Below are 22,984 nucleotides of genomic sequence, written 5' to 3' on the forward strand. Positions count from 1 at the left end.
CTTGGGCACATTTGGGGAAGCAAAACTTTATTTTTAACAAAGAAAACAAAGCAATTTTCCCATTAAAAGCCAAAGGTTAATGTAGCGTACGTTAAAAAAAATACCCTTGGCCAATGGTTCTTTCGCTCCCCCCCCAGATGAAAAGCTCATAAATTTAATGTATCGACCTCTTTCAGGACCAAAACCATAGAAATGGAAAAGTGGGTGAGGAGCGGAGAGAGAGGAGAGATACCTGGCACGTGCATGGGTAAGAAACAGGCTTTTGGAAAACAAAAGGGCCTTTTAAGGTATAAAAGGGGAGGAAATCCAGACTTTTGCCTCAAGGTTTACGAGATCAAAGAGGGCTGGGAGACGGTTGCTCCGCGAGCCCTTTGGACGCACAGCCCTTTCGAAGGGGTGGAGATCAGCCCGTCTCCATGGGCGGCGACCGGGACCGGCGAAATCCCCTCCCGCTTCCCCAACCCTGCCCCCCCCCCAGGTCAGCTCCCTGCCTACTGCTAAAAGCCTAAACGTTCCCGCTAACTTCACAGCCCCCTCCCCTCGTGCCCAGACCAAGATCAGGCCAATTTGGCCCGGAGGGGGGCTTGCAGCGACCCCCTCCCTCCCTAGTTTCCAAATGCCTCGCCTTTTCCTGACGGTAAGGCAGCCCCTTGCAACCTGGCGCTCTGGGCAGGGGTGCTTCTGGGAGTTGTAGTCCAATAAGCCTGGACGGCTCCAATTTCCAGAACACGGCCTTTAAGACCCACGAGGCCCCCTGTGACTGACGCCCCAGCTCTTGGTCGCTCTGCGGGCCCGCGGTAGGGGCCCCTCTCCCCGACTTCCTTGGGCTGGAGCAGTGGCCTGCCCTTTGGCACATACAGAAAGGCGGCAGCAGTAGTGAGCGGGGGGGGGGGGGGCCCCGGGCCCCTTGGTCGCTGGGGGGGGGGGTCCAATGTCAGCTTTGCTTCCAGAGAGGAGGATTCCACTGTGATATTCCTGGGGGGGGGGGGTTGTGGCCTTTCACCCGTTCTGAGAGACCAATCGGAGAGGGGAGGGCTGTAGGCCGCCAAGCAGCCCCCGCCGCCGCCCCGCCGCCGAGCAGCAGCGTGGCCCCGCGTGGCGTGGGAAATGCGCACTCTTCCGTTGCCCTGCCCGCGCACTGCGCCACGCAAGCCCCCCTTCCCGCTGCCGCCGCGCGCAGCCGCCTTTTCCACCTTGCAAGGGAGGCGCGTGCACCATTGCACACTCGCAACGAGGCCTCGCGCGCGCCTCCCCGCTTTACTGCAGCAGAATAGGGGAATGCACATTTCCCCGCGCTCCCCGTCCCCTCCGCTCCACTCCTGTTGCAATGACGTCTTTCTGTGGGCCCGCCCCCCCCCCCCCGCGGCACTTCGCGCTGCAACCCCGAATGCACACGCTGCGCAGCCGCTTCCTCCCGCCTGCTCCTGCGGGCTCCGGTTTGCGGCAGTGGCGCTCTGGCGCGTCCGTCCTGCACTGCAGCAAACGCACCTCCTCGCTGCCGAGAAGGCGCTGCCGGGGGCACTTCCTCGTCCCCCCCCCCCTTTCCGAAATTTTTCCCCACACGAAGGCGCGCCGCTCACCCCGCCCCCCTCCAGCGGGCGGCCCTTCCCGTTCGCCCCCGGCGCCCCTGCCGCCCCCCCCCCCCTTTCCCAGCTCCCCCTGGAATGCGGGGGGGGGGGGGGGGCGGGCGGGGAAGGCAGGGCGTGCGCGCTCGTGTGCGCGCAGGCGACCGACCGGCCGTCTCCCTGCCCCCCGCCCTCCCGAGCCGCCCTGCAGGCCGCTGCCGCGGGAGAGCCGGCCCCGGGCGCTCCGCCGTGCAGCGCCGAGCCCCTCCCGGGCTGGCGGTGGCCGCGAAGGCGCCGCGACAGCCCCGAGCACGCTTCCACACTTCAGGCGGGGGGGGGGGCTGCTGCGCACTTCTTTCCCTCCCGCCCGCCCGCTCCGCCGCGGGCCCTTCATCCTTGCAAAGCAGTTTGGATCGCGCCCCTCCCCGCCGCCTCGCCGCTTCGGCAACTGAGCAAGCGATGCATTTCTGCGTCCCAGCATGTGCATGGGGGGGGGCCCTCCCCGTGGGCGGAACCGGGCTGGTGATGCCAGAGAGAGCGCGAGAGGGAGAGAGAGAGAGCACCAAAGGCATTTTGGGATGGTGCCCCACCCCCTCCTCTGGGGGGGTGTTCTGGGCCACGGGGGGAGGGGGGCGGTGAAGGGCGGTGGCTGATATGTACATAGCTGTCCGTCTCTCCGATCTTTTGCACTTTGTCACTCGGGGGCTCTCGGGGATGGTTGGCCGTTTGCTACTGAATGTAACTTGTCTTATTTTTTATTTTCTAGAAGCACCTCTAGCTAGTTTTATGGCACTTTAGAGATTTACTGAAACCGTTTAAGGAGGAAAAAAAGGAAAACTATACCAAGGGTTAAAAAAAATAGAAAAAACCTACAAGAAATGTTAATAATAATGATGAGGGTGAGGATAAATAATTTTTGCCGCTTTTTCCCGGTCTCTGTTCCAAGTGTGACAGTGTGAAGAGTCCGTTAGACAAATACCGTATTTATCTTTCTGCATCTTTGTGTGTAACTCCAATAACTTCTTCAGAATAAAAAGACAATTATACGCTCTGCACAAAACTGTTGAAACACCTGGGCACCGCTGTGCTGAGAAGCCGGGGAGAAGACCCCCGGCCCGAGCTGGGGTGGGTGGCCACGCTGCAGGTGGCGTGTCTGGAGCAGGCCGAACCCGCTGGCCCCGGGCACTTTCATGAGCAGCTACGCTGCTTCCAGTCCGGTTCAGAACCTGCGGCTTCCGCCAGGGGTGTAGTGGCCCCTCCAGTTCAGCCTCAGTTGCCAGCCGGGTTGGCAGCCGCCGCTTCTGCGGTTTGGCACAGGTGCGGATGCCATGGCTTGCACCTAGAGGCCCAGGCCGGCCTGCGGGGGGGGGGGGGGCTTGTGGATTGGGTGTTGGGGTCACTTTGCTGCCCAGCCTCGGGGGACGGTTTGGGCAAGACGACCCATTTCTTCAGCACGTCACTGCTTAGAGCAGCCTTGGGTGAAGCGGCTTCCGGTAAGCACAGGCCGGCCACGGCTGAGGCAAAAACCCCGAGGTGATGGGAATTGCAGTCGGACACGTGTTGCGGGAGCCAGGCTGGGCAAGGCAGATCTGGTGAGGCAGAAGTGCCTTTTCTCGCTGGTTTTTCCCCTGGAGCAGAAACTTTTCCCGCAGATCTGTCCTTTTAAACCAGGCAAGTGTTACTGGGCCTCCGTTAAGAGTTTCTGCTTGGCCTTGGGACCAGGGGAGGGCGAGTGCCGAGAGGGCTGTTTTCCGCCAAAGCACCTGCCTGCCAGAACGAGGTGCCGCTGCGGTTTCTGGCTGCTCCGGGTCCAGTCCTGCCATCGTTGCTCGGTCTTTGCCCCCACACTTAAAGCCCTTTCATGCTGTTGCAACTCTACAAACGGCCACTTGGCCTGGGATGGGGTTCTTTCACCTTACCGAGAAATCTGGAAGGTGTGAACCCGTGGCCGCCAGGCCTGGGGCCTCGAATGGGTGCAGCCCTTTCCCTGCCAGCCAGGAGAGGCAACCTGAAGCCGGCACGGCCACACTTTTGCGGGGGGGGGGGGCAGCCACTGGGGAGCCCTCCAAATTCCTGGGAGTGGGGAGAGGGTAGCACAGACGCAAGCCCCCCACAGAGGCCGACCCATCTGCTGCAAGAGCGACGACGCGACTCCGTGGGCATGGAGTGGAGGAAGAACTCCAGCACGGCAGGCAGATGGAAGGCCCCGGCCGACAATCCCTCCTCAACCCGGCGCCCTCTGGACGTGTTGGACTATAATGCCCATCACTGCCGGCTGGGGGTGATGGGCGCTGTAGTCCAGGATGTCTGGGTGCTGCCGGGCTGGGGAAGCATCGAGTGGCGGAACGGTGCCTTTCTTGGAAGTATCCGGCACATACTCGGCGGGAGACGGATGCGGTGCGCGGCCGAGCCCCTGCAGGCTGGAGGAGGGAGCTGGGGCCGTGCGCCCCCGCGGGGAGGGCCGGGCCGGCGCCCCTGCGCTCGCGCAGCTGCCCAAGCGGCGCGCCCCGGAGCCGCGGCCAGGGAAGGCCCCGCGGCGGCCCGCGCGACGGCGCTTTCTCGCCAGGGGGCGCCCTCCAAGCGCGCGCCCGGCTTGGCAGATGCGCGGCCGCAGCGCGGCTCCGCGGACCGCCAGAGGAGGCGCTCCGCCCCGACAGCGCGGCTACCGGGGGCCCCGGCGGGCAAGGAGCGCGACTCCCGCGGGGCCCCGCGCGCCGGGGGCGGATGGCGGCGCCCGCCCGCCCGCGCGCGCGCGCGCAGGGGCCGCGGAGACGAGGGGCCCAAGTCCGGCCCGCCCCCCTCCCAGGCCCGCGTCCCGCCGCCGCCCTTGACCCGCAGAGTTTATGTCAACAGCCCTTCCCGCCGGTGTTTGCTCGCTGCAGGCTCGGCCGCGGCCCCAGTCCCCGCAGAGCCTGCGCCTCGGCAGCTCCCGCGCCCTCGCCTCGCCGCGCCGCGCCGCGCCGCGCCGCCATGCTCCCCGCGGCGGCCCGGCGGCTGCTGCTGCTGCTGCTGCCGCCGCTGCTGCTGCTCCCCGGCCCCCGCGCCGCAGCAGGGGAGATGGCCCAGGAGGTGGAGGGCGACGGCAGCGCCACGGTGAGTCGGCGAGGCGGCCAGCGACGCGCACCCCCGCCAGGGATCCCAGCGCGCCGCGCAGGGCTTCGGCCTCCCTTGGGGCGTGCAAGGCCCGGCTCCCCGCGGGCCTCCAGGGCGGCTGCTCCGGGCCGTCGCGGCTGCTGCGCCGGGGCAGAGAAGCCCCGCTCCGCGGCGAGCGCCGGAGCCTGCGGGCTCGCCCTCGGAGCGCGTTCCTGGGGGCGCTGGGCTTGCGGGGCAGTGGTAAATGCAGGTCAAGGCGGTTTCTCCAACCCGGGGCGTCCAGATGCTCTGGGTCACGGTGTCCACCATCCCACAGTGATGGGCCCAGTGACCAAGGATGATGGGTGCTGCAGTCGACCCATCTGCGGGGACGGCGGGTGTGGCCCCGCACCCTGTTTTGATGAGCTGAAGGGTTTCGGCACAAGTTTTCTTACGCCCAGAACTTGGGTCAAACCCTGAGCGGTCTGGCGGGCGCCGGGCAAAAAAGTAAAAATGCATTTTCCCACAGGGGGAGGGGGAGGACCTTGCCCGTGGAATTTCTGCCTGTTTTGCAGCTCGTCAAGCGTAAAGGCCCGCTCCAGGGCTTCCTTTAGAGCCGGTGCACTCTGCATGCGCTGGACGCCTGCTCCCCTGGGCTGCAGCCAGTGGCCGCGATTGCTGGGAGCTGTAGTCCGGCTCCCCTGGAAGGGACCCCAGTGGAAAAGCCCGCCCGGCAGGCTCCGCAGCCTCGCGGGGGCCCCCGCGCCTGCAGGGGATGACCGCCGAGTTTCTGCTCCCTGCGCGGCTGCTCAAGGGGCGCCAGGCCTGCCTGGGGCGAAGGATGACCTCCGAAGGCGGCAGCTCCAGCTTTGCACGGCGCAAGGTCATGCGGGGCTCTGCAGACTCCCCCGGCTTCGAGCCGCCGTTTCCCGGGGCCTTGAACAGCCTTTGTCATTCCTGTTCCTAAATAGACCAATACGTTCTGGCGGGTGGAGGACTAACTCGCAGAAAATGCCAGATTTCTCCTTGACGGCACTGGGCCCCGCACCCCCCCAAAGGCTGTGCAGCGCTCAGTCCACAGGCGCCGTTCCCGCGAGGCGGAGAGCACGAGAGAAATGCTGAATTGGCCGCCTCTCGAAGCCGCATCGCCATCGGGCCCGCGATTAATGAATGCATTAATTTTTCGAAGTTCTTCCCGGGGGTCACGTCCGAAAGTTTCGCGGAGCAGCAGCGCCACCGAGTGGCACTTCGGCGCAATGCGCCCCGCGCGCCTCTTCCGGCCACAGCGCCGCCTGCTGGCTTCCGCTGGCAATGCAGGTCCAGGCGGCTCCGGGTGGGTCGATGCTGCCGCCCAGTGGCCCGCGGCGGGACTAAGGGCCGTTCTCTCTTTCCCAGTATGGCCAGTGCTTCCAGTCCTTCCCTAATGAGGTCCGCGCTCTGAACCTCGGACAGAGATGGGGGGACCCCTCCCCAACAGCCACTATGCACATTGATCTGCACACAGTGACAAGGTAAACGGTGCTGGGGGGGGGGATGTCGCAGCACCCTCAAGGGAAATTCGGTGGCTTTGACTGAGCGAGACGGATTCCTGCAGGATGCCTGGAGGCTCAGCCGGCGCATTTGCTTCCACGAAGACTCAGTGCTGGGCAGCAGTGTGTGTGTGTGGTGTGTGGAGACAACTCAGTGGTCCAGCGCATCAGTCACACAGGTGCCGTTGTGCACACGGGTCCCAGCTGCAGCTCTGGCATCTCCAGCCATGGGGCGACCCCTTCCTGAGGCCGGAGGGAGCCACTGCGGGGCGCACCCAGGCAGGGTGCAGAACCTCGGGGCCCGGGGCCCATATTGGCCTTCCTGAGGTCCCCAGAAACACCCCAGGAGCTTGACCCCTATCCTGCTGGTCTCCAACTCCTTCCCCACAACCATCAGTCCTTTAATGGCTTCCCAATGTTTGCCTGGTTTTCCCCCAACTCTAAAGGGCTAAAATGCATTTTATTAGCATTGTGTTGCGTGTGTGTGCCAGCACAAGTGGCTTCTGCCATCCTCTTCCTCCTCCATTTGATCCTTTTTTTAAAAATAAGTTTTATTTGAAATTATAATCCTAAAAAGACAAGAAGAAAACTACAAACAACATCCATCATCAAAAACATCGGGCCCGCTGGGTCAGCCCCCACATCTTTTTCCATTTATGATAACTTAAAAACATATTTAAATCTATGTGAAGTCCTGTTTCTCTAGCCAACAATAAAAAGACTCCCAATTTTGATAGAAGTTCCGTTTCATCCTCTCAACAACAGCCCTGTAAGGTAGGTCAGGCTGAGGAGCAGTGACTGGCCCAAAGCCATCCAATGCATTTCGTGACTGACCGAGTGGGAAAAGAACCCGAATAGCTCGAGTCTTGTGCCTTCACCACAAAGGAAAACCGTTCTTCAGGCCAGGTTCTTGGCACTCTTACCTGCAACACATTGGCATTCCCGGGCTCTGGCCCCGCCCCCGTTGCCTTCAGCCCCGCCCACCCCTGCAGTACGGCCCTCGAGAAACACAGGATCCGGCCCGTGGGCTGACACGGGTTCCGCACCCGTGGAGCGGCCAGCACTTGGGAAGAGAGGCTGCTCCGGCTGAACCTCTGCCTGTCGAAAAGCAAAAACCTTCCTGCAGCGAGTGATGCAAAGCGTTTAAACGGAAGCGGGGAGGCAACAGTGAGCCCCCTCGGGGCCCATCGGTGCCTGAACCCCCATCGTCCACACCCCAAGTGAGGCTCGGCCCCGATTCCCGATGCCCTCTCCCCACCCAGGGCCTCCTCCTCCTTCGACTTCCGCACGTTCGACCAGGAGGGCGTGATTTTCTTCGGGGACACCCAGCCAGAGGTCGACTGGTTCATCCTGGCCATGCGCGGGGGGAAGCCGGAAATTCAGATCTTCAACAATGTCACCAAGATCACCGTCTCCGGGGGGCCGCGCATCGACGACGGGAAGTGGCACCAAGTAGGTCCCCTCTGCTTCGGCCCGCGCCATCCGGGAAGGCGCGTCTCACGCCGCGGTTTCTGCCTCGCGCCCTGCGTTCTGCCGGCGCGGATGTGCAGCCGGGCCGGATCGGGCGCAGGTGGCGCTTTCGCTCACGTGCCGGCACCCGCCCGCAGGCCCCGCTCTTGAGCCGAGCCCCCCAAATCACACGAAATAAGGAATGCATCCGGGACTCCAGAGGCTGGTCTGCAGCCCCCATCATCCAGGGCCATAGGCCAGGCAGGCTGGGGGTGATGGGGGTGGTAGTCCAAGAAGCTCTGGGGAGCCGTGCTCCCGCAAACTGGGTGCACCTGTTCACGGGGCGGTCTTTTGAGCGGCCATCTCCTTTCCCGCAGGAGACCGCGGGGGGGGGGGGGGGGGGGGGCCGGGGCTGGCCTGACCTGCTTGTAAGTCCGCTCCTTCGCCCGCAGCTCATGGTGAAGAACGAGGGACACGCCATCGCCCTGGAAGTGGATGGGGAGATGCACCTGGCCATGAGTCACGTCTCCCATTCCATTGTCAGCCGGCCCAGTCCGTCGCTGCGCATCGGCGTGGGAGGTCTGCTCATGCCCCCGCGAAGACTGCTGGCGCCAGTAAGGCTGTCTTTCCTCCCCCGGTGGCGAGGGGCAGAGCTCCGTGGGGCTCCAGAGCCTCCCCGGGGCCCCACGGCGAGCCCCGCGGGTCCTCACACCGTGCCGGCCAGCGCTGCCTTGGCGCTCACGTGTTACGATTCTGTCTCATTCCTGTACGTCCCCATAGCACAGGCTCTCTGGGCATTTTACAGCGGTGCATAACGAGAAAAGAGTAACATGCACATGCGTGTGAAATGCATCTAAAATTACTAACTCGTGCAACAAAATGGAACCCGGCAAAGGATTTTTATCTTGTTTTCTGCAAGGGAGCTGAAAGACACACCTCGGGGGTTTGCGGGCCCCCCGTGCCGCAGCCTCGGCAGCCTGCTTTCGGCGAAAGAGCCGGTTCTGCAGCCCCGGCCTCCCCTTTAGCGCCCGGGGCCACCTTCCTTGTCTTTCGGTCTCCCCGGTTTTCCCTTCTGGGAATCGCCCTTTGGGGACTGGCCCCGTGCCCTGCAGCAGCCGTTCAGACGCCCCAGTGTGGGCTGTGACCCCGAGGTTAAAAATACGGTGGGGCAGAGCAGCTTTCCTGACATCCAACCCCCTCCAGCTGTGTTGGGCGGGGCCTTCCATTACTCCCACCCCACATGGGAGGTGTAGTCCAGCGCAAGAGGGACACCCTAAACCGGGCACGGCCGCGGCAAGACTCCGGAGAGCTGCTGTGGGGCTTCGGCACCGCGGGGAGTGGGCCGTGGCCCCCCGCTTCCCTGGCCTCTCCCCGCCCTCTGCAGCTGAACCCGGCCATGGACGGGTGCATGCGGCGCTGGAACTGGCTGAACAAGAGCCTCGAGTGGCAGGAGGCCTCGTCGCTGGAGGACAAGGGCACCAAGCGCTGCTTTCGTGCCGTCAGCCGGGGCAGCTTCTTCCCCGGGGACGGGCTGGCCACCTTCTCGCTCGCAGGTACTGCTGCGAAAAACGTGGGCCCGGCCTGGGGGCCGGCCTGTCCCTTCTCCGGGGCCGCGGGGCTGTGGGGTGGGTCTGGGCCCCGAGCAGCTTGCCCACCCGGCCCACGGCCAGGTCCTCGTGGGCCACAGATGCTCCTTGGGTGCAGAACCGAGGGGACGGTCTGTGCGGGAGCCTCCGGGGACCCGCCGGGCATTCGGCCAGCGCAGATTTGCTCGGAAGTGAGACACACCGATGCGAGGGTGACTTGCCCGCGAGTAAACGCACCTTGCACAGCACCGTTTGGCTCTGCTTGCGGGGTCAGGCTCACCGGTAGGGATTTGGGCTTTGCCCTTTCTCCCCCGAGGAAGAGCGGCCTTGTACAGCCTCCTCCGGGCAGGTCCCCCTGGCCATCTTGGCTGGGGCATCCTGGGGGTTGTAGCCTAACACGTCCGGAAAGAAAAGACCGGGATGGAGTGGCCGGAAACAAGACAGGCATCCCAGGGCCTAGTGCCTGCTTTCCAGAAGTTGCTTCTTAGCTCTCCGGGGCAGAGAGATGGGGCAAAACTGCCTTACAGATCATTCACCGCCTCCGCCTGGTGCCTTGCAGGAAAATCGCCCCACGCCTCACACGTGTCTTTGAGAACTGGCGACTGTCTTCCTGCAAAACCAGTGGGCGGGACAGTCTTCCCCAGGGTTTCAGGCTCAGCCCTGAGCCCGGCCTTTTCCCCGCCTGGACTTGCCTGGGAAGGTCCCCCGGGGTGCAGGTGCTTCGTGCAGGCAGAGGAACGGCTCGCGTCTGTCTCGGCAGCCGGCGGGGGCCGGCACGGGTCCGCGATCTGCTCCGCGGAGCAGGGCCTTCCCGGGGTCGTGCGACGCAGGCCTGGGGCGGAGGCACCGATCCGACCTGGTGTCGGTTGCGGCATTTGGGGGCCCTTGCAGGATGCCCTGAGGGTGCCCCCAGGGCAAGCCCCCTTCTGCCCCCCGGCTCGTGCCCGGCCGCTCTCCCAGCCGGCCACACGGCCTTTTCCGCTCTTCCCCCCCGCCACCGCTGCGGTCCGAGCTGGAGCATGAATGGGGGCTCGGGGAGGGGGCGCAGGGGGCGCTCTTCGTGGCCGTGGACGGTCCCCGGAGGCCGATGAGGCGGCCCCCAGCGTCCCGGCCGAGGTGCTCTCGTGCCCGCTACCAGGCGGGGTGGCAAGGGGGTGCGGCCAGTGCCCGACCCGTGGGTGGGGGCCATGGGGGGGCGGGCCTCGGCACGACTGTGCCCGCGTGGGTGGCGCGATCGCCTCGCCGTGAGGAACGGGCCGGGGGCCCCGGTGCGCTCTGACCGGCTGCCTGCCCTGCTCCGCAGACCTCTCCACGGGACGCAGGCCAGCGGACGGGAGCTGGGACCTGAGAGTGAGCGTCCAGGTCAGGGCCCCCCAGCAGGCGGCCACCCTGCTGGCTGTGGCCCCCGCCGGGCAGAGGCCGTTGCTGCGCCTGGACCAGCAGGGCCAGGTGAGAGCCGCAGGTGGGCCCCGCACCTCCGAACTGCGGCGCCCACGCCCCGAAGGCCGCAGGAAGCAGGCCCCACGCCCAGGGGAGGGCGCTGGTGGGGGGTGGGCGGGCAGGGCGGGACCCCGGCCCCACATCCGTCTCCCAGCACCCTAGGCAGCCGGGGGACACCAACGGACACCCCCCCCCCCGTGGCCTACTTGCCGTGCAGGGGGCATTTTTCAGCAGGGGAGGGGCCAAAGTGGGCGCCTCCCCCCCAGTGCCGGCAGTGCAAAGCGCTTTCCGCCCATGATTGAGTCTCGGGAGGAGATTCCGCCTTCCCGAAGGCACGTTTTCTGGGGTGGGAAGGGGCGGGGCCTGCTGGGGGCCCGGGGGGAGCGAGGTGGTCCTGGGCCATCTGCACGGGGCCCTTCCTTGCTCCAGCTGGACTCCAGCAAGGATGCTGCTGGCCCGTGTCCGGCTTGGGGCTTCCTGGGGCAGCTGCGGACGGCCCAGGCGGACACTTGGGGTGGGGCGGGGTGGGCTGCAGGACCCCCTCCGGAGGAACTGGAGACCTCCGCCTTGGTCTCCCGCCGCTCGGCGTCCTCCAGCTGGAACAGGTCGCAGGGACGGAGACCGCTCTGGGGGTCCTTCTCACGCGGCCCTCTGCCCCAGGACTTGGTCCTCCGGATGGGGAACGAGACGGAGCTTCGGGTCCCGCTGCCGGCGAGGGGCTGCCTGGAGTCGCACCTCTTCGTGCGCGCAACCTCATCGCAGCTGACCCTGACTGTGGACAACACGGAGGACTCCGCGCTGGTCCCGAAGCCGGAGTTTGAGAGCCTGCGGCGGGCCTGGCTCGCGGGGAGGGGGTCCCTGGTGATCGGCGGGCTGCCTGGTAGGTCCTCCCCCCCTCGGGACGGAGGGGCCACCGGCAAGCCTTGCTCTGGTGTGGCGGTGCCCTCCCTGCCCTGTGTCCTCCGTGCGGCTGGGGCTACAGTTCCCATCATCCCTGAGCATGCTGGCCGGGGAATGGGGGAGTTCCTCGGGCCGCCTTGGGGAAGAGCTGTGGGGGAACGGCCCGTCTCCGTTGCGAGTCTGTCCGGTCCCCACGTGAGGACCGCTTGGCCACCCGCCACGCCCCCGTTTGCGAGTTACACACTCTTGTGACACTCTGCACGAAGCGGGACCCATCTGGATGGGACCCCGGCAGCCCCGGGTCTGTGCCGTGGCCCCATGGGACCCCCGTGCCTGTGGACACCTGTCGGCTCCCTCCGCCCAAGTTCCTGGCCCCGCCTGATTGCTCTTTCGTGCCTTCTTAAAAAGCAAATTATTTAATTTTAAGCCAAGGCCGGCTGGGATTCTGCATGGCGAAGAGCTGCCCCTCCCGCTGCCCCGTCCGCCAGGGCAGAGAGAGATCCCCTTTTGGGGAGTTCTGCTTCCTAGGAAGCAGATGGCCGGTGCCCAGCCGGGGCAGCCCTTCTTTGGCCGCGTGAGCCGTCTGACGGCGACCCTCGGCGCCTGCTGGCCCACGGCGGAGATGTGGCAGGGACCGGCCCCGCCTCACCGCGAGCCCCGCGTCTCTTGCAGGACAAGACGTCTCGATGCCGGCCAAGGACCACGCCTTCTTCCGGGGCTGCCTGCGTGCCATCTTGGTGCACGGCCGCGAGCTGGATCTGGACGCCGTCCAGTCGCGGAGCAACTCCATCTGGGCCCACAGCTGCCCTGGGGAGGACGCCGGTGGGGACGGCGGGCACTGAGCGGGCACGGCAGGCCTGCCTGCTCGTCCCCAGCAGCACGCCCGCTCCTGGCCCAAGAGGGCCGTGTGGCACCGCCAAAACAGAGAACACTGGCTTACGTAACATTTACCCTTGCCAATATATACGTTCCGCTGCTAATTCAGAAATTATAACCATGATTAAAATAGAAAACCGATACATCTCGCTGTCACTGGGAGGACAGTGGCCGAGCGGCCAAACTCCTCTCTCTCCTGATCTGTCTTCTGGCCGCCCTTTGTCTCGAAACTGGACTTCAGACCGGGTGGCACCTCTTCAGCAGGAAAACACTTTAAAATAAAGGACTGTGCCACCTCTCCCAGAGGACCGTCCTTCGTAAAGTAGGGCACCTGGCCACTCTTTGGGGGAGGAGTGATTAAAAACCTGTCTGGCTGTTTACTCAAAAGAAAGCCCCACTGTTTCCCCAGGCTCATCGCCCCCGGCTAAGCAAGCAGTGCTGGGCAGCCTTACATCCTCGGAGCCAGAGGCGCCGCGTGGAAAATGTCTCCGATCGACATGTCTGGGCGGTTTGCTCTCGTCCTGACTCAGAGGCCTGGGCAGGAGGAGCCGTCGCAGACGAAACTGCTCTCTCCACACGCTGCGGCACAGTTTGTGGCTGTCGGGGAGGGAGGCGGAGCCGTGCATGATGGGGCTTGAAGTGCCATTGCCTCCACGTTCCCGAAATAACCCCGGCCCTGCTTGTTTTCCAACCCAGAAGGGGCTACCAAGTATTTGTTCCCAGATCAGAGGGAGCACTGCCTGTTTGTGTGATTATCAGTGGTTGTGTGAATGGCTTGTTAAAGTAACCTGCAGGTCCACCAGACCGGTATGTCGGGGCAGGGAAACCTCCCCATTTCCCCAGTCCTAGCTTCGGTCCTGAGCCCGATTCGGCTGCGGCACTTTTGAAGAACCCGCAGGGAACTGACGGTTCTCCAAAAGTACATCGTGGGAATGCTCATGTCGCATGTGGCCCCAAGACGCTTCCTGCCCTGGATGCCAAACCGAAGAGTCATGCAGATCCAGCCGCTTCTGGATTCTGAATCTTATTTATTAATCGGATACACATTATAATGGGCTGGGGTGAAGGGGTCACATGTTCAACCCATGGCGGCTCCCTTCCCTGGGTTGAAGCCGTGGCGTTTGTGGTAGGGTCCTCAGCCAGAGTTCACGCACGAAGGGAAGGTGGGGACCCCCAGAGACACACGTGCTCAGTCTTGATCCGAAGGGCACTCCTTCCGTCGTGCTTCCCGGATCCGTCGTGCCCAACACATCTGATTGCATCATGGCGGGGGGCGGGGGCAGGTGTGTGGCGACGCTGCCCAGTTTCTACAGGAAAACTTTCGAAGCTGTCCCGCTCGGCTCCAAGAATGTTTCTGGGAGTCGCACGCACCCTTCCCAGTCCAGCTTTGCGTCCATGAGGGCTAGAACCTTGCTCCCAAAGGACATGCCTCAAGCCGGCATCTTCCAGGTGTGTTGGATGGCAACTCCCATCATGCCCAGGGGCTGAACATGAGGGGCTCCTTGCCATCCGACACACCTGGAAGGAGGCGGGAGGGGCCTCAAGCCCCCCCCCCAGCGCAAGGTGCTCAGCTGGGAACGCCCCTCGGGGGCTGCCGTGGGGAAGGCCCGGGCCGGCGGCGCAGTTTCTTGGGTCGCTCGTGCCGCACTGGCGTGGGGCCTGCCCCAGTTTCCACGCGGAAGCCCAGAGCGCTTCTCAGCCGCAATGAGCAACAATCCAGTTTCTGCTTACTAGGCGGATGAGGCAGCCTCGCCCGAGACTTTCCCGGCTTCCTCCTCTGCTGCCTCTCCGGGGCCAGGAGAGAGAACTAATTACAGCGCAAGCGTAAAACGCACTAGAAATTGCCGAGCTGACTGCGGGGTCTTGCGGGTGGGGGTTGTTCCTTCTTCAACACCAGAGTGTTTTTCCCAATACAGAGCTGGGACCCGTCGCTGCCCTCCAACTCCCAGTGATGGGGTTTTCTTTCTTTCTCCCACACCCAGTGGCCTCCCCGGCCCTTCCCAGTCGCTCCCACTCCCTGGCTGCAAACGGAGCCATGGAGACCCGGGCGAACCTCCTTCTGGACTCCAGACTAGGCCAGGGAGCGCGAATCAGAGCCAGTCAGTGACTCAAAGGAAGGGAAGGGCCCGCAGGCGCATGCCCCAATTCTAGGAGGGCTGTGGCATCTAGTGGTTAGAGGAGGAGGAGGGCAACAATGGCTGCGCATCCGCTTGTCTCCCCAAAGGGAGGTGGTGCCAATGCGTTCGAGAACGAGGCCGTGTGTCCGGGTCCCTGGCTTCCATCCCCAGCGCCAGAAGGAGGCAGGCCCCAGTCGACTGCCCCAGAGGGGGTGCTGTCGCCCACGCGGGGGCCCCCCAGCGGAACACGCCGGAGGTGGCCCCGGGGGGCCTCGAGGTGGCGCGGCCGCCGCCCTTCAGAGCAGAAGGCAAGTTCCTGATTTGGCGGTGGCGGCGGCGGCGGGGCGCGCGTTGCGGTCCAGGTCCTGCGGGACGGACCCCTTGGCACCCCAGACGTTGAGCTCCCCGAAGATGCCCGTCTCGATCATCTCCTCCTGCCAGGGGATGGGGATGTTGCCCGTGGAGAAGTCGTCGTAGAAGGCCTTGTCCGTGTCGTCCAGCACGACGCCCTTCACCGTGGAGAAGGCGCCCACGTCCCCGATGTCCTTGGCGTAGACCACCTTGGGGTCGGGCACGAACGGGGGCTCCACCAGACCTGGAGTGGGAGCAGAGGCCGCGGCCCGGCGGTCCCGTCAGCGCCCCGTGGCTCCCCTTCCCTTCCCTTCCCTTCCCTTCCCTTCCCTTCCCTTCCCTTCCCTTCCCTTCCCTTCCCTTCCCCGGCCCGGCCCGGCCCCCGCCACCTGGCCGGGACGCTCACCTGCCTCCAGCCGGCCCCAGTTCATCTTCTGGAAGAGGGGGTGCTGCTTCAGCTCGGCGCACTCGTTGTTCTTGAAGCCCAGGCGCCCGGCGGGGTCCTTGGCCAGCAGCCCCTCACAGCAGGCCTTGCACTCGGCGCTGAACTTCTCCGGGTACGTGACCGGGTCGTTCAGGATGCGGCGCGTCACCTCCTTGTTCTCGACCTGCAGGGAGGCGAGAGCGGCGGGAGGCAAGGGCCCGGATGCACCACTGGCTTCTCGCTGCGCCGGGAGGGCGTGGGGCACCTGGGGGGTGCGTCCCCTCCGAGTGGGCGCCATCCTCCCCCGTCGGCCTCCCCAGCTGCGTTGGACTACAATCCCATGCCCCCTGCAGCCCCCGAAGGCCCGTGCACGCGGCTTGGTTCCGCAGGCGACAGTCCCCTCCGGATGCAGAGAGGCGCTGCGTGGTGCCTGAACGCAGCCTTTCCCCACAGGACACCTCCAGGCTGTGGGACCACAACTCCCATCATGCCCAGCTGCCCTCCTAGCTGCAACCTCCTTCTCCCACCTGGGTCCTCACGTGCCATTTCTGCACATGGGGGGGAAAGACCAGGACGGGAAGGGCACGTTTACGGCAACTGTGGGGGGCCCTCCACGAGCGCCGTGGGGACTGTGCGAGCCCGGGGAGCCAGGGGGGCCGCCTGGTGGCCAACCCAGGCAGGGCAGCTGAGGGGGCGGGAGAACGAGGCGACACATTCCCAAAAGCCAGCATCTCGGAGCCCCGGAGGGCAAAGTTCCGAGCAGAGCAGCGGGTCGCTTCAGACACCCGGGTGTGCTGCTTGTGGGGAGGATGCCCCCTCGGGTGGGCACCCCGGCTCGCAGAGCTGCGGGGCCAGGCCAGCCTCCCTTCCCCCTGCCCCGCCCCCTCCCCAAATCCTGTGAGCTGTGCTGCCCTCCCAGCAGCCGGGCCGCCTTGACCCACACACCGCTTTGGACCGACCCACCTTTGCCCCCTTCTTTACGTTTTCACGAGCACTTAATCAAGCATTCGCCCCTTTTCACCAAAACCCAGTCTGTGTGCTCCGGGGGCTCACGAGGGGCACCCCAAGTTCAGCCCACGCGACACTGTTTCAGCACCCGGGTCGCAAGCATCTTGCTGCGCAAAACTCCACCTGAGCGCAAAACCGGGTTTGCTTAACTCTCCCTTAAACCAGTTAAGGGGCCGCATCTGTGCGTAGGCCGACTTACCCAGAAAATGTGGGGTGAAAGTCCAGTTAGACTCATCTGCCTTTATGGCATCTAATTGAATATGCATTTACTTATCTGAATTCTTTTGTAGGGTTTCTTTTAATTCAGCAAACTGCTTCAGGGGGTTTTAACTCTAATAGGCAACCTATAAACATTTTTCAATATATACACAAAATATGAAATAGCAAATTGCTGGATTGCAACTGAAAGACCCTGGAACGGCCCAGGCTGGGGGCGATCGCGGTTCCCTCATTCCCAGCCAGCCTGGCGGCGGAAGGGTCCCGCAAGGGCCATACCTTCTCCCCGCGGCTGCGGAACGGTCCTTTTGCAGCGATCATCTCAAACAGGGTCACTCCCAGGGTGAAGTAATCGACGCTGGAGTCGTATTCCTCCCCTTTGAGGAGCTCCGGAGCCATAAATCCTGTGGGATGGAAAGGCAGAGGCGGTTCTAGCCTCTGTGGGGCCACAGTGGCCAAGGCCCTGCATGGGGGCAGCCCGCGCCAAGCAGAAACTGCCCACCTGGGGTGCCTGCGTAGCCCTTCGTCTTGTCTTTTCCTTCCGCTAATTCCACTGCCAAGCCCAGATCAGACAGTCGCACGTGTCCTGGCGGAGGAGGGAAAGAAAAAGGCACAGCACAGAATGCAAAAGCTGGAAATTCTAATCCAGAACGTCACTTCTTTGTTAATTTTTCTTTTAAAGGCATGTTTCTAACACTGGAAGGCACTTGTGCCGTTAATATTTACAGTCGGGAACACCTGAACCCTAAATCCATAGGGTCCCAGCATCCATAACTCTGCTTTCTAAGAGTCCACCTGGATTCTCAAATAGCAGTGCTGGAAGGGGCCGGAAGGCCATCAGGTCCAGCCCGTCCTGTCGCAGGACACCAAGGTACCCTCAGTCCTCAAGAAAAAAGCACACACCACTAATGCCCCCCCCCCCCGCACCACCTCTGCCTGGTCTGCTTTTAAAAGCCCCTTTCAAGCCAGTTTGGGGAGGAGTTGCTTTGTCCGGACCGGCAAAGGCATCCAAGGGCTCCAGGTGGGGAGGGACACTTAGCTGCTCCTGAGCCTGGGTGGATTCTGGGACAATAGCCAAGGTGTCAGAGGCTTGTTTTTAAGAGCGTGTGAAATCCGAACCGATGCTGGGAAGAGATATGTGTTTCCAGACAGAGGTGGGCGTTGCTGGCACTCCTGCTAAAATGAGGGATTTGCACCCTGACGCAAACTCGTTTTTCAGCGACTTCAAGGGCTGTTTGATGCAAGAGGTGAGCAGGGGGTGGGGGCTGCCCACTCGCTCGCCGAAATATTCCCGTTCCCCTGCCTTTAGCAGCAGGCAAATTGAGAGCCCCAGATGCCCCCAAAGAGTTTGGCTGCTTGTTTCTGCCGCTCAAGCACCCGTGGAAGCAAACGGCCGCTTGGCGCACAGGCACCGGGGCTCTTCTGCTGGCTGCAAATCTGCCACTCCACGTGTCCCGTGGCCCCCGGTGAAATCCCAGATTTAACCGTGAAAAGGGCCAGAACCGCCAGCCAGCCGGGGGCTGTTGGCAGTGCCGCTCCAAAGCCACTTTTCGGCCACAAAACTGCCGGAGGAGCCAGATGTGCGCTTTGATTCAGCACCTTTCCGATTCGTTTGTACCGGGAACAAGTTCGGACGACTCCAGCTTTGGGAAGGAGCCGCCGGCGCCTCGTGTTACCTGCGTCGTCCAGCAGCACGTTCTCGGGCTTGAGGTCCCGATAGACGATGCGGTTCTGGTGCAGGTGCTCCAGGCCGCAGATGATTTGTGCTGTGTAGAAAATGGCCCTGGCCTCTGAGAAACCCGGGTTCTTCTCGTCGACGTTGTACACGTGGTACCTGCGCGGGGAAAGGAAGTTTTCCCTAAGGCCAAGTTCTCTGTGAATTCAGAAGGGGAAGTTGTACAAAATGTCCAAGGCCAGGGTGGGGGATGCTCTGCTCTTCCAGATGTGGCTGAACTACACCTCCCATCAGCCCCGGCCAGTGTAGCCAATGGTCTGGGATGATGGGAGGTGGAGTAGAACAATGCCCATAAACTGCCCATCACTGGCAGAAGGGGTTGCGATCCAAAATTCTCCAAGCATGATTTGGGTGAGGGGCTGTGAGGAGTCCAGGGGGAAAGGGCCAGGGGGTGGGTGGCGGAAAAAGACCCCTGCTTCCCGAGACCCTGGAGTGGTGGGGCTGGGCAGGGCAAGGAATGTCCCATGGTGTGTAGCAACAACCTGGGCATGGGTTGAATAGGGGTTGTGGCTGAATCATGGGTTGTTGTTATGTGTGAACTATGGGCTGTCGATCACGCAGAATTGGTTTGTTGCTGACCGGAGAACCGTGGCTTGTTTGTGCCTAAACCATCATTAAGCCGTGCTGCAGAGTTCACACATAACGACAGCCCATGGTTCCATCGCAACAATCAGCCCCTGTGCGGGCTGCTATGAAGCGCAAGCCGATTCAGCACACCTGAGCTACATGGCAGCTCCCGTGATTTTAAAATCAGGCATTTTAAAGCAACATTTCAGAATAAAATGGACGGCTCGCACAGGCATGTCCAGCCCACTGTCTTGGACTACCATTCCCAGCATCCTCCACCCAGCCGCAGTTGTAGTCCAGTGCAGCTGGAGGGCATCGGGTTGGGGTGCAGGGCTGAGCATCGGTGGCTCCTTCTTGTTAGCGCATTCGTGCTCATGTGCAGGCGAGCAAGTTCCTCCACTTAATGAGTTCACTCGGATAGGCCTGGGTGGGAGCCGGGAGCCGAAGGGGTCAATTAAATGAGCCAGAAATCTGATACGGGACCCCCAAACATTACAAAGCAAAATGGGGAAGATCGAGGGCCCCGTCCCCTCCACTCCCTCCCCCCAGAGTGCCAAGCGGAGGCAGCGGGACCCGGCCTGGGGAGCCCGGCACCAGGCATCCCCCGGGCCCACCTGAGGTCTCCCCCATTCATCAGCGTCATGACGAGGCAGAGGTCCGTCTTGGTCTGGAAGGCGTACGCCAAGGTGACGATGAAGCGGCTGTGGACTTTGGCGAGGATTCGCTTCTCCACGATCGCGCCCTGCAACAAAACGGGCCAGACGTGTCCGGAGCCTCCGGCTGCTCCGCCCCGGCCTCTCCCCTCCTCCCGTTTTTGCCCCACGACCTCAAGAGGGGCTGCCACCTGCTTCTTGCGCCACAGAAAACGTGCGATCCCTGGGCATGGTCCACCTCTGCCTGCTTTTGCATAGTTTAACCTGCTACTCCTCGGGTGCTTTCTCCTGGCCCCGTCCTCACCGGGACTCCTAAAATGTCGCTACTTATCGGCGACACAGCGTGAAATCCTGTTTTTGCTGCCTCCAAGTCTGGAAACTTGCATGTTTTAGTTTTAGCGTTGTTCCAGCAAGGAAGCGGGCAAGCAAGCTGAGACACCAAAGAGACTAAATTTTGCATGGAGACCACAGAAAATTGGGCATGTGCACAGGCTGCTGGTTTCTGCTGTGGAAGGATATGGTTGTTGGTATCTGCCGTGGCTTTAATGCAGCCCCATCGGGCATCGCACAGTTGCTTCCCCCAACTTGTCTGCTATTGCAAAGAGGCCCCCAAAGTTGCCACTCGGGAAGGTGGGAAGATGCGTCCTTCTGAGCAAGGAGCGCTCAGACAGCGCCACCTCCTGGCAATTGCAGGGGCAGCCTCATGAGCATCCTCAATGCACTCTGGTGTGGTCCACTTTGCTCCAGCGGCTTTGAGGGCTCGAGAAGGATCGGGCCGAGGGTCCGCCTGATCCTGCATTCTCCCCCCACGGTGGCCCAAGCCACTGCCCACGGGCCCTACGGCAGGCCGGACCACTGCCAGCTGCTTTCTGTGCGGCTCTGAGTAAGAAAAACCTAGAGGACTTTTTAAAAATAAAGGTGGGCCACGAGTCGAACGGTGCCGTGGCAGCCCTGCGATCGTGTGGGCCTGAGCACGACCGTGGCAGTGCCTCTTTCTGGATGGGGCCACAGGGCCGCGTCTTGGATCCGTCCAGAATACCTGCTCGGGGAAGCGGTCCTCCATCTCCCCCCAGGGCGGGATGCATCCACCCCCCGCATCACGTCCGCAGAGGGACGTGTCAGAGGGAGGGCGCTGCCCCCACCGGGCCCCCTCCCAGCTGAGGAAGGATTGATGCTGATTCCCTGTGACAGCTGCGCTGCCGGACAAGGGCCCGTCTCGCGGGCGAGGCATCGCTAAGCCCCAAGCGTCTTTAGGGGCGTAATTGCCTTGGGGATTAGAATGGCTAATTTGCTGGGCTGGAAATAATCCGGGGGTGGGAAGTAGGTGGGTTATCCTAAAAGTGGGGGGGGGGGGCGTGGTGCGGGGGGAGGACATGAGGTGGCGGCAGGCCGGCTGCCCACGTGCCACAACGCACCTGGCTGGGAAGTGTCTCACGCGCGGGAGCATGCGGGCCACCCCTGAACCCGCACCTCCAAGTGCACCGGACTGCAGCACCCGTCATCCTCAGCTCTCAGAGCAGCTGAAGGCCTGAGGAGCAGGGGTCTGGGAGCAGAAGGACCATTTGGGGGCCAGTTTGCCTCTCCTCATGGGGAGCCCCACTGCCCCCCCCCCCGTGGGGCAACCCTTCAGATAAGTGGGGGGGGGGAGAGATGAACGTGGGAGTTGAGAAATGGAGGAAAGGGGCATCTTTTTGTCCATTTTCTCCAGACTTCTGCACTACTGGAGCCCTCTGGGCACCGTGGACTACAGGACCCATCATCCCCAGCCAGCAAGGGCCTTACTGTCCAGAAGGCACCAGGTTAGGGCAGGCTGAATGAGCCTGTTTATTACCCTTCAACCTCACCTGGTATCCACCACACCCAGGCAGGTCCCGGCGCCCTCCTGGGCCGGAAGGGGCATGGGGGGCCCCTGTCCAGTCTGGGGGGGCTGCTGCAGCCCAGTCCCCTCCATCCTGGCTTCCAGTCTGGCTTCAGCCGGCTCCTCTGGCCTGCCTTGCCCCCGTGGCGGCCCGCTTGTCCCAGTCCCAGCTGCGGAGCTGGCCCATTCTGCCCTGATGCCTTCCCAGCACCGTACTGGGCCCTGCGTCCGCACACTGTGCTGCCCCAGCTGGGAAAGTGCCGGGAGGCAGCAGGCTTCGGCGCCCATTGTTAAACACAAATGCAGAAGTGGCTAGATCTCATGGCTGCATAAAAACCGGGAGGGAGGGCCAAGGGAACCAGGCAGGGTTCCTGCTGCAGCACTTAACCCCCTTTTCCATGGCTAGAATTGCTCACCCTGGCTTGTCATGTCGTGGGAACCCGCACAGGATCCTCTGACACCCCTGCCACCCGGTTTTGCATGCCAAGACGAGCCAGGGCGAGCCAGGAGGGCACCCGTGGGCACCTGGCCCGAGCAGCAGCCCCGGCGAGACTCTCGCAACGCAGCTCAGCGTGGACCATGGCGAGAGCGTGGCCCGGGTCCCAGCCCCGCTCAGGCCACAAGAGCCGCCTTGGGCAGCCACAGGCCTCATGGGAGGAACCGCCGGGCCGAGAAGCCGCGCGCCGGCGTCCAGCTCACCTCGTAGCCCTGGCGCTTCTTCAGCCGCTTCTTGTTCAGCCGCTTGTTGGCGTACATCTTGCCGGTGGCCTTCATCTGGCAGGCGCACACCTCCCCGAAGCCCCCCTTGCCCAGCACCCGGAAGTCCATGAACCACTCGTCCGTCACGCTCTGGCCCTCCAGCCACTTGAACTGCAGGAAGCGGCCGAAGTGCAGGCTCTCCGTGTACTTGGCCAGGGCACTGGCCTCCAGGTGCTTCAGCAGCTGCTGCTCGGCCTCCTTGAAGAGGTCCCCGTGGCCGTGCTTGGCGTCCTCCTTGGCCCGCATGATGGCCTTCTCCTCCAGGAAGGCGCAGAAGTCCTTGGAGGCCGAGTCGAAGTACCTGTTGATGCTCTTCTGGGCCGCCTGGGGCCGCTCGGCCTCCTCCGCCGTGTTGTAGTCCTCGATGCTCTTCCAGAGGCCGCCCGCCGCCTTGAACTCGTCCGTCTCCTCCAGGAACTGCTGGAAGAGCCGCTTGCCGATGGGCTGCTTCACGCAGATGGCGCCGAAGGCCAGGTCCAGCGAGCCCTTCAGGTGCTCGCACTGCGTGATGTGCGGCAGTTTCAGCTTGGCCCGCATCTTCTTGTCCCGCCCGGCGGAGGCGCTGCCATCCCCGCGGGCCGACACGTAGGCCGAGTTGGCCACCACTGTCTCGAGGCACCCGATGTCCATCGCGCCGGGGGCTCACCTGTAGAGGAGGCAGAGGGCACGTCCTGGAGAAGGGCTGCCTTCCGCCCCCATCGCTCCCATGTCCTCTTTCCCCTTTCCCAGCCTTCCCCATCCCGGGCTCCGCTGGACTGCAATTCCCACCATCCCCAGCCAGTCCAGCATGGGGGCAAGGGTGGGCTGCAGCCTTCTCCAGACGCAAGCGAGTTCCAGATATAATCTTGAGAGCCAGTGTGGTGTGGTGGTTGAGAGCAC

General features: G+C 63.3%; 2 protein-coding genes across 2 annotated transcripts; one reads left to right on the forward strand and one right to left on the reverse strand.

Annotated features, from left to right (window-relative positions):
* The first annotated feature begins 4,558 nt into the window (after positions 1 to 4,558).
* On the forward strand, positions 4,559 to 12,560 carry SHBG (sex hormone binding globulin). The gene is made up of 8 exons (XM_044417241.1): positions 4,559 to 4,658; positions 6,033 to 6,148; positions 7,429 to 7,618; positions 8,068 to 8,229; positions 9,000 to 9,168; positions 10,505 to 10,650; positions 11,302 to 11,521; positions 12,214 to 12,560. Exons 1-8 carry the CDS (start codon positions 4,623 to 4,625, stop codon positions 12,381 to 12,383), a joined length of 1,209 nt encoding a protein of 402 aa, XP_044273176.1. The 5' UTR covers positions 4,559 to 4,622; the 3' UTR covers positions 12,384 to 12,560.
* Positions 12,561 to 14,830: 2,270 nt separating this feature from the next.
* GRK1 (G protein-coupled receptor kinase 1) lies at positions 14,831 to 22,735 on the reverse strand. Its single transcript, XM_044417233.1, has 7 exons — positions 22,046 to 22,735; positions 19,450 to 19,577; positions 18,210 to 18,367; positions 17,036 to 17,119; positions 16,813 to 16,937; positions 15,292 to 15,493; positions 14,831 to 15,129 (listed from the first exon to the last, which is right to left on the reverse strand). The coding sequence occupies exons 1-7, from the start codon at positions 22,733 to 22,735 to the stop codon at positions 14,831 to 14,833; spliced, it is 1,686 nt and encodes a 561-aa protein (XP_044273168.1).
* Between the last annotated feature and the right edge of the window lie 249 nt (positions 22,736 to 22,984).

Source organism: Varanus komodoensis, unplaced genomic scaffold (assembly GCF_004798865.1).
Source record: "Varanus komodoensis strain SLA01 unplaced genomic scaffold, ASM479886v1 scaffold87, whole genome shotgun sequence".
Classification (NCBI taxonomy): Eukaryota; Metazoa; Chordata; class Lepidosauria; order Squamata; family Varanidae; genus Varanus; species Varanus komodoensis.

Bases quoted from the DNA above. Each gene is read 5' to 3' on its own strand.
- SHBG (XM_044417241.1), top strand. From the start codon at position 4,623: ATGGCCCAGGAGGTGGAGGGCGACGGCAGCGCCACG. The intron at 7,619-8,067 runs GTAGGTCCCCTC...CTTCGCCCGCAG, and splicing joins ACGACGGGAAGTGGCACCAA to CTCATGGTGAAGAACGAGGG. The intron at 9,169-10,504 runs GTACTGCTGCGA...CCTGCTCCGCAG, and splicing joins GGCCACCTTCTCGCTCGCAG to ACCTCTCCACGGGACGCAGG.
- GRK1 (XM_044417233.1), bottom strand. From the start codon at position 22,735: ATGGACATCGGGTGCCTCGAGACAGTGGTGGCCAACTCGGCCTACGTG. The intron at 18,368-19,449 runs GTGGGCCCGGGG...TTCCCCGCGCAG, and splicing joins ATGAATGGGGGAGACCTCAG to GTACCACGTGTACAACGTCG. The intron at 17,120-18,209 runs GTAACACGAGGC...CTCCTCCGCCAG, and splicing joins CGTGCTGCTGGACGACGCAG to GACACGTGCGACTGTCTGAT.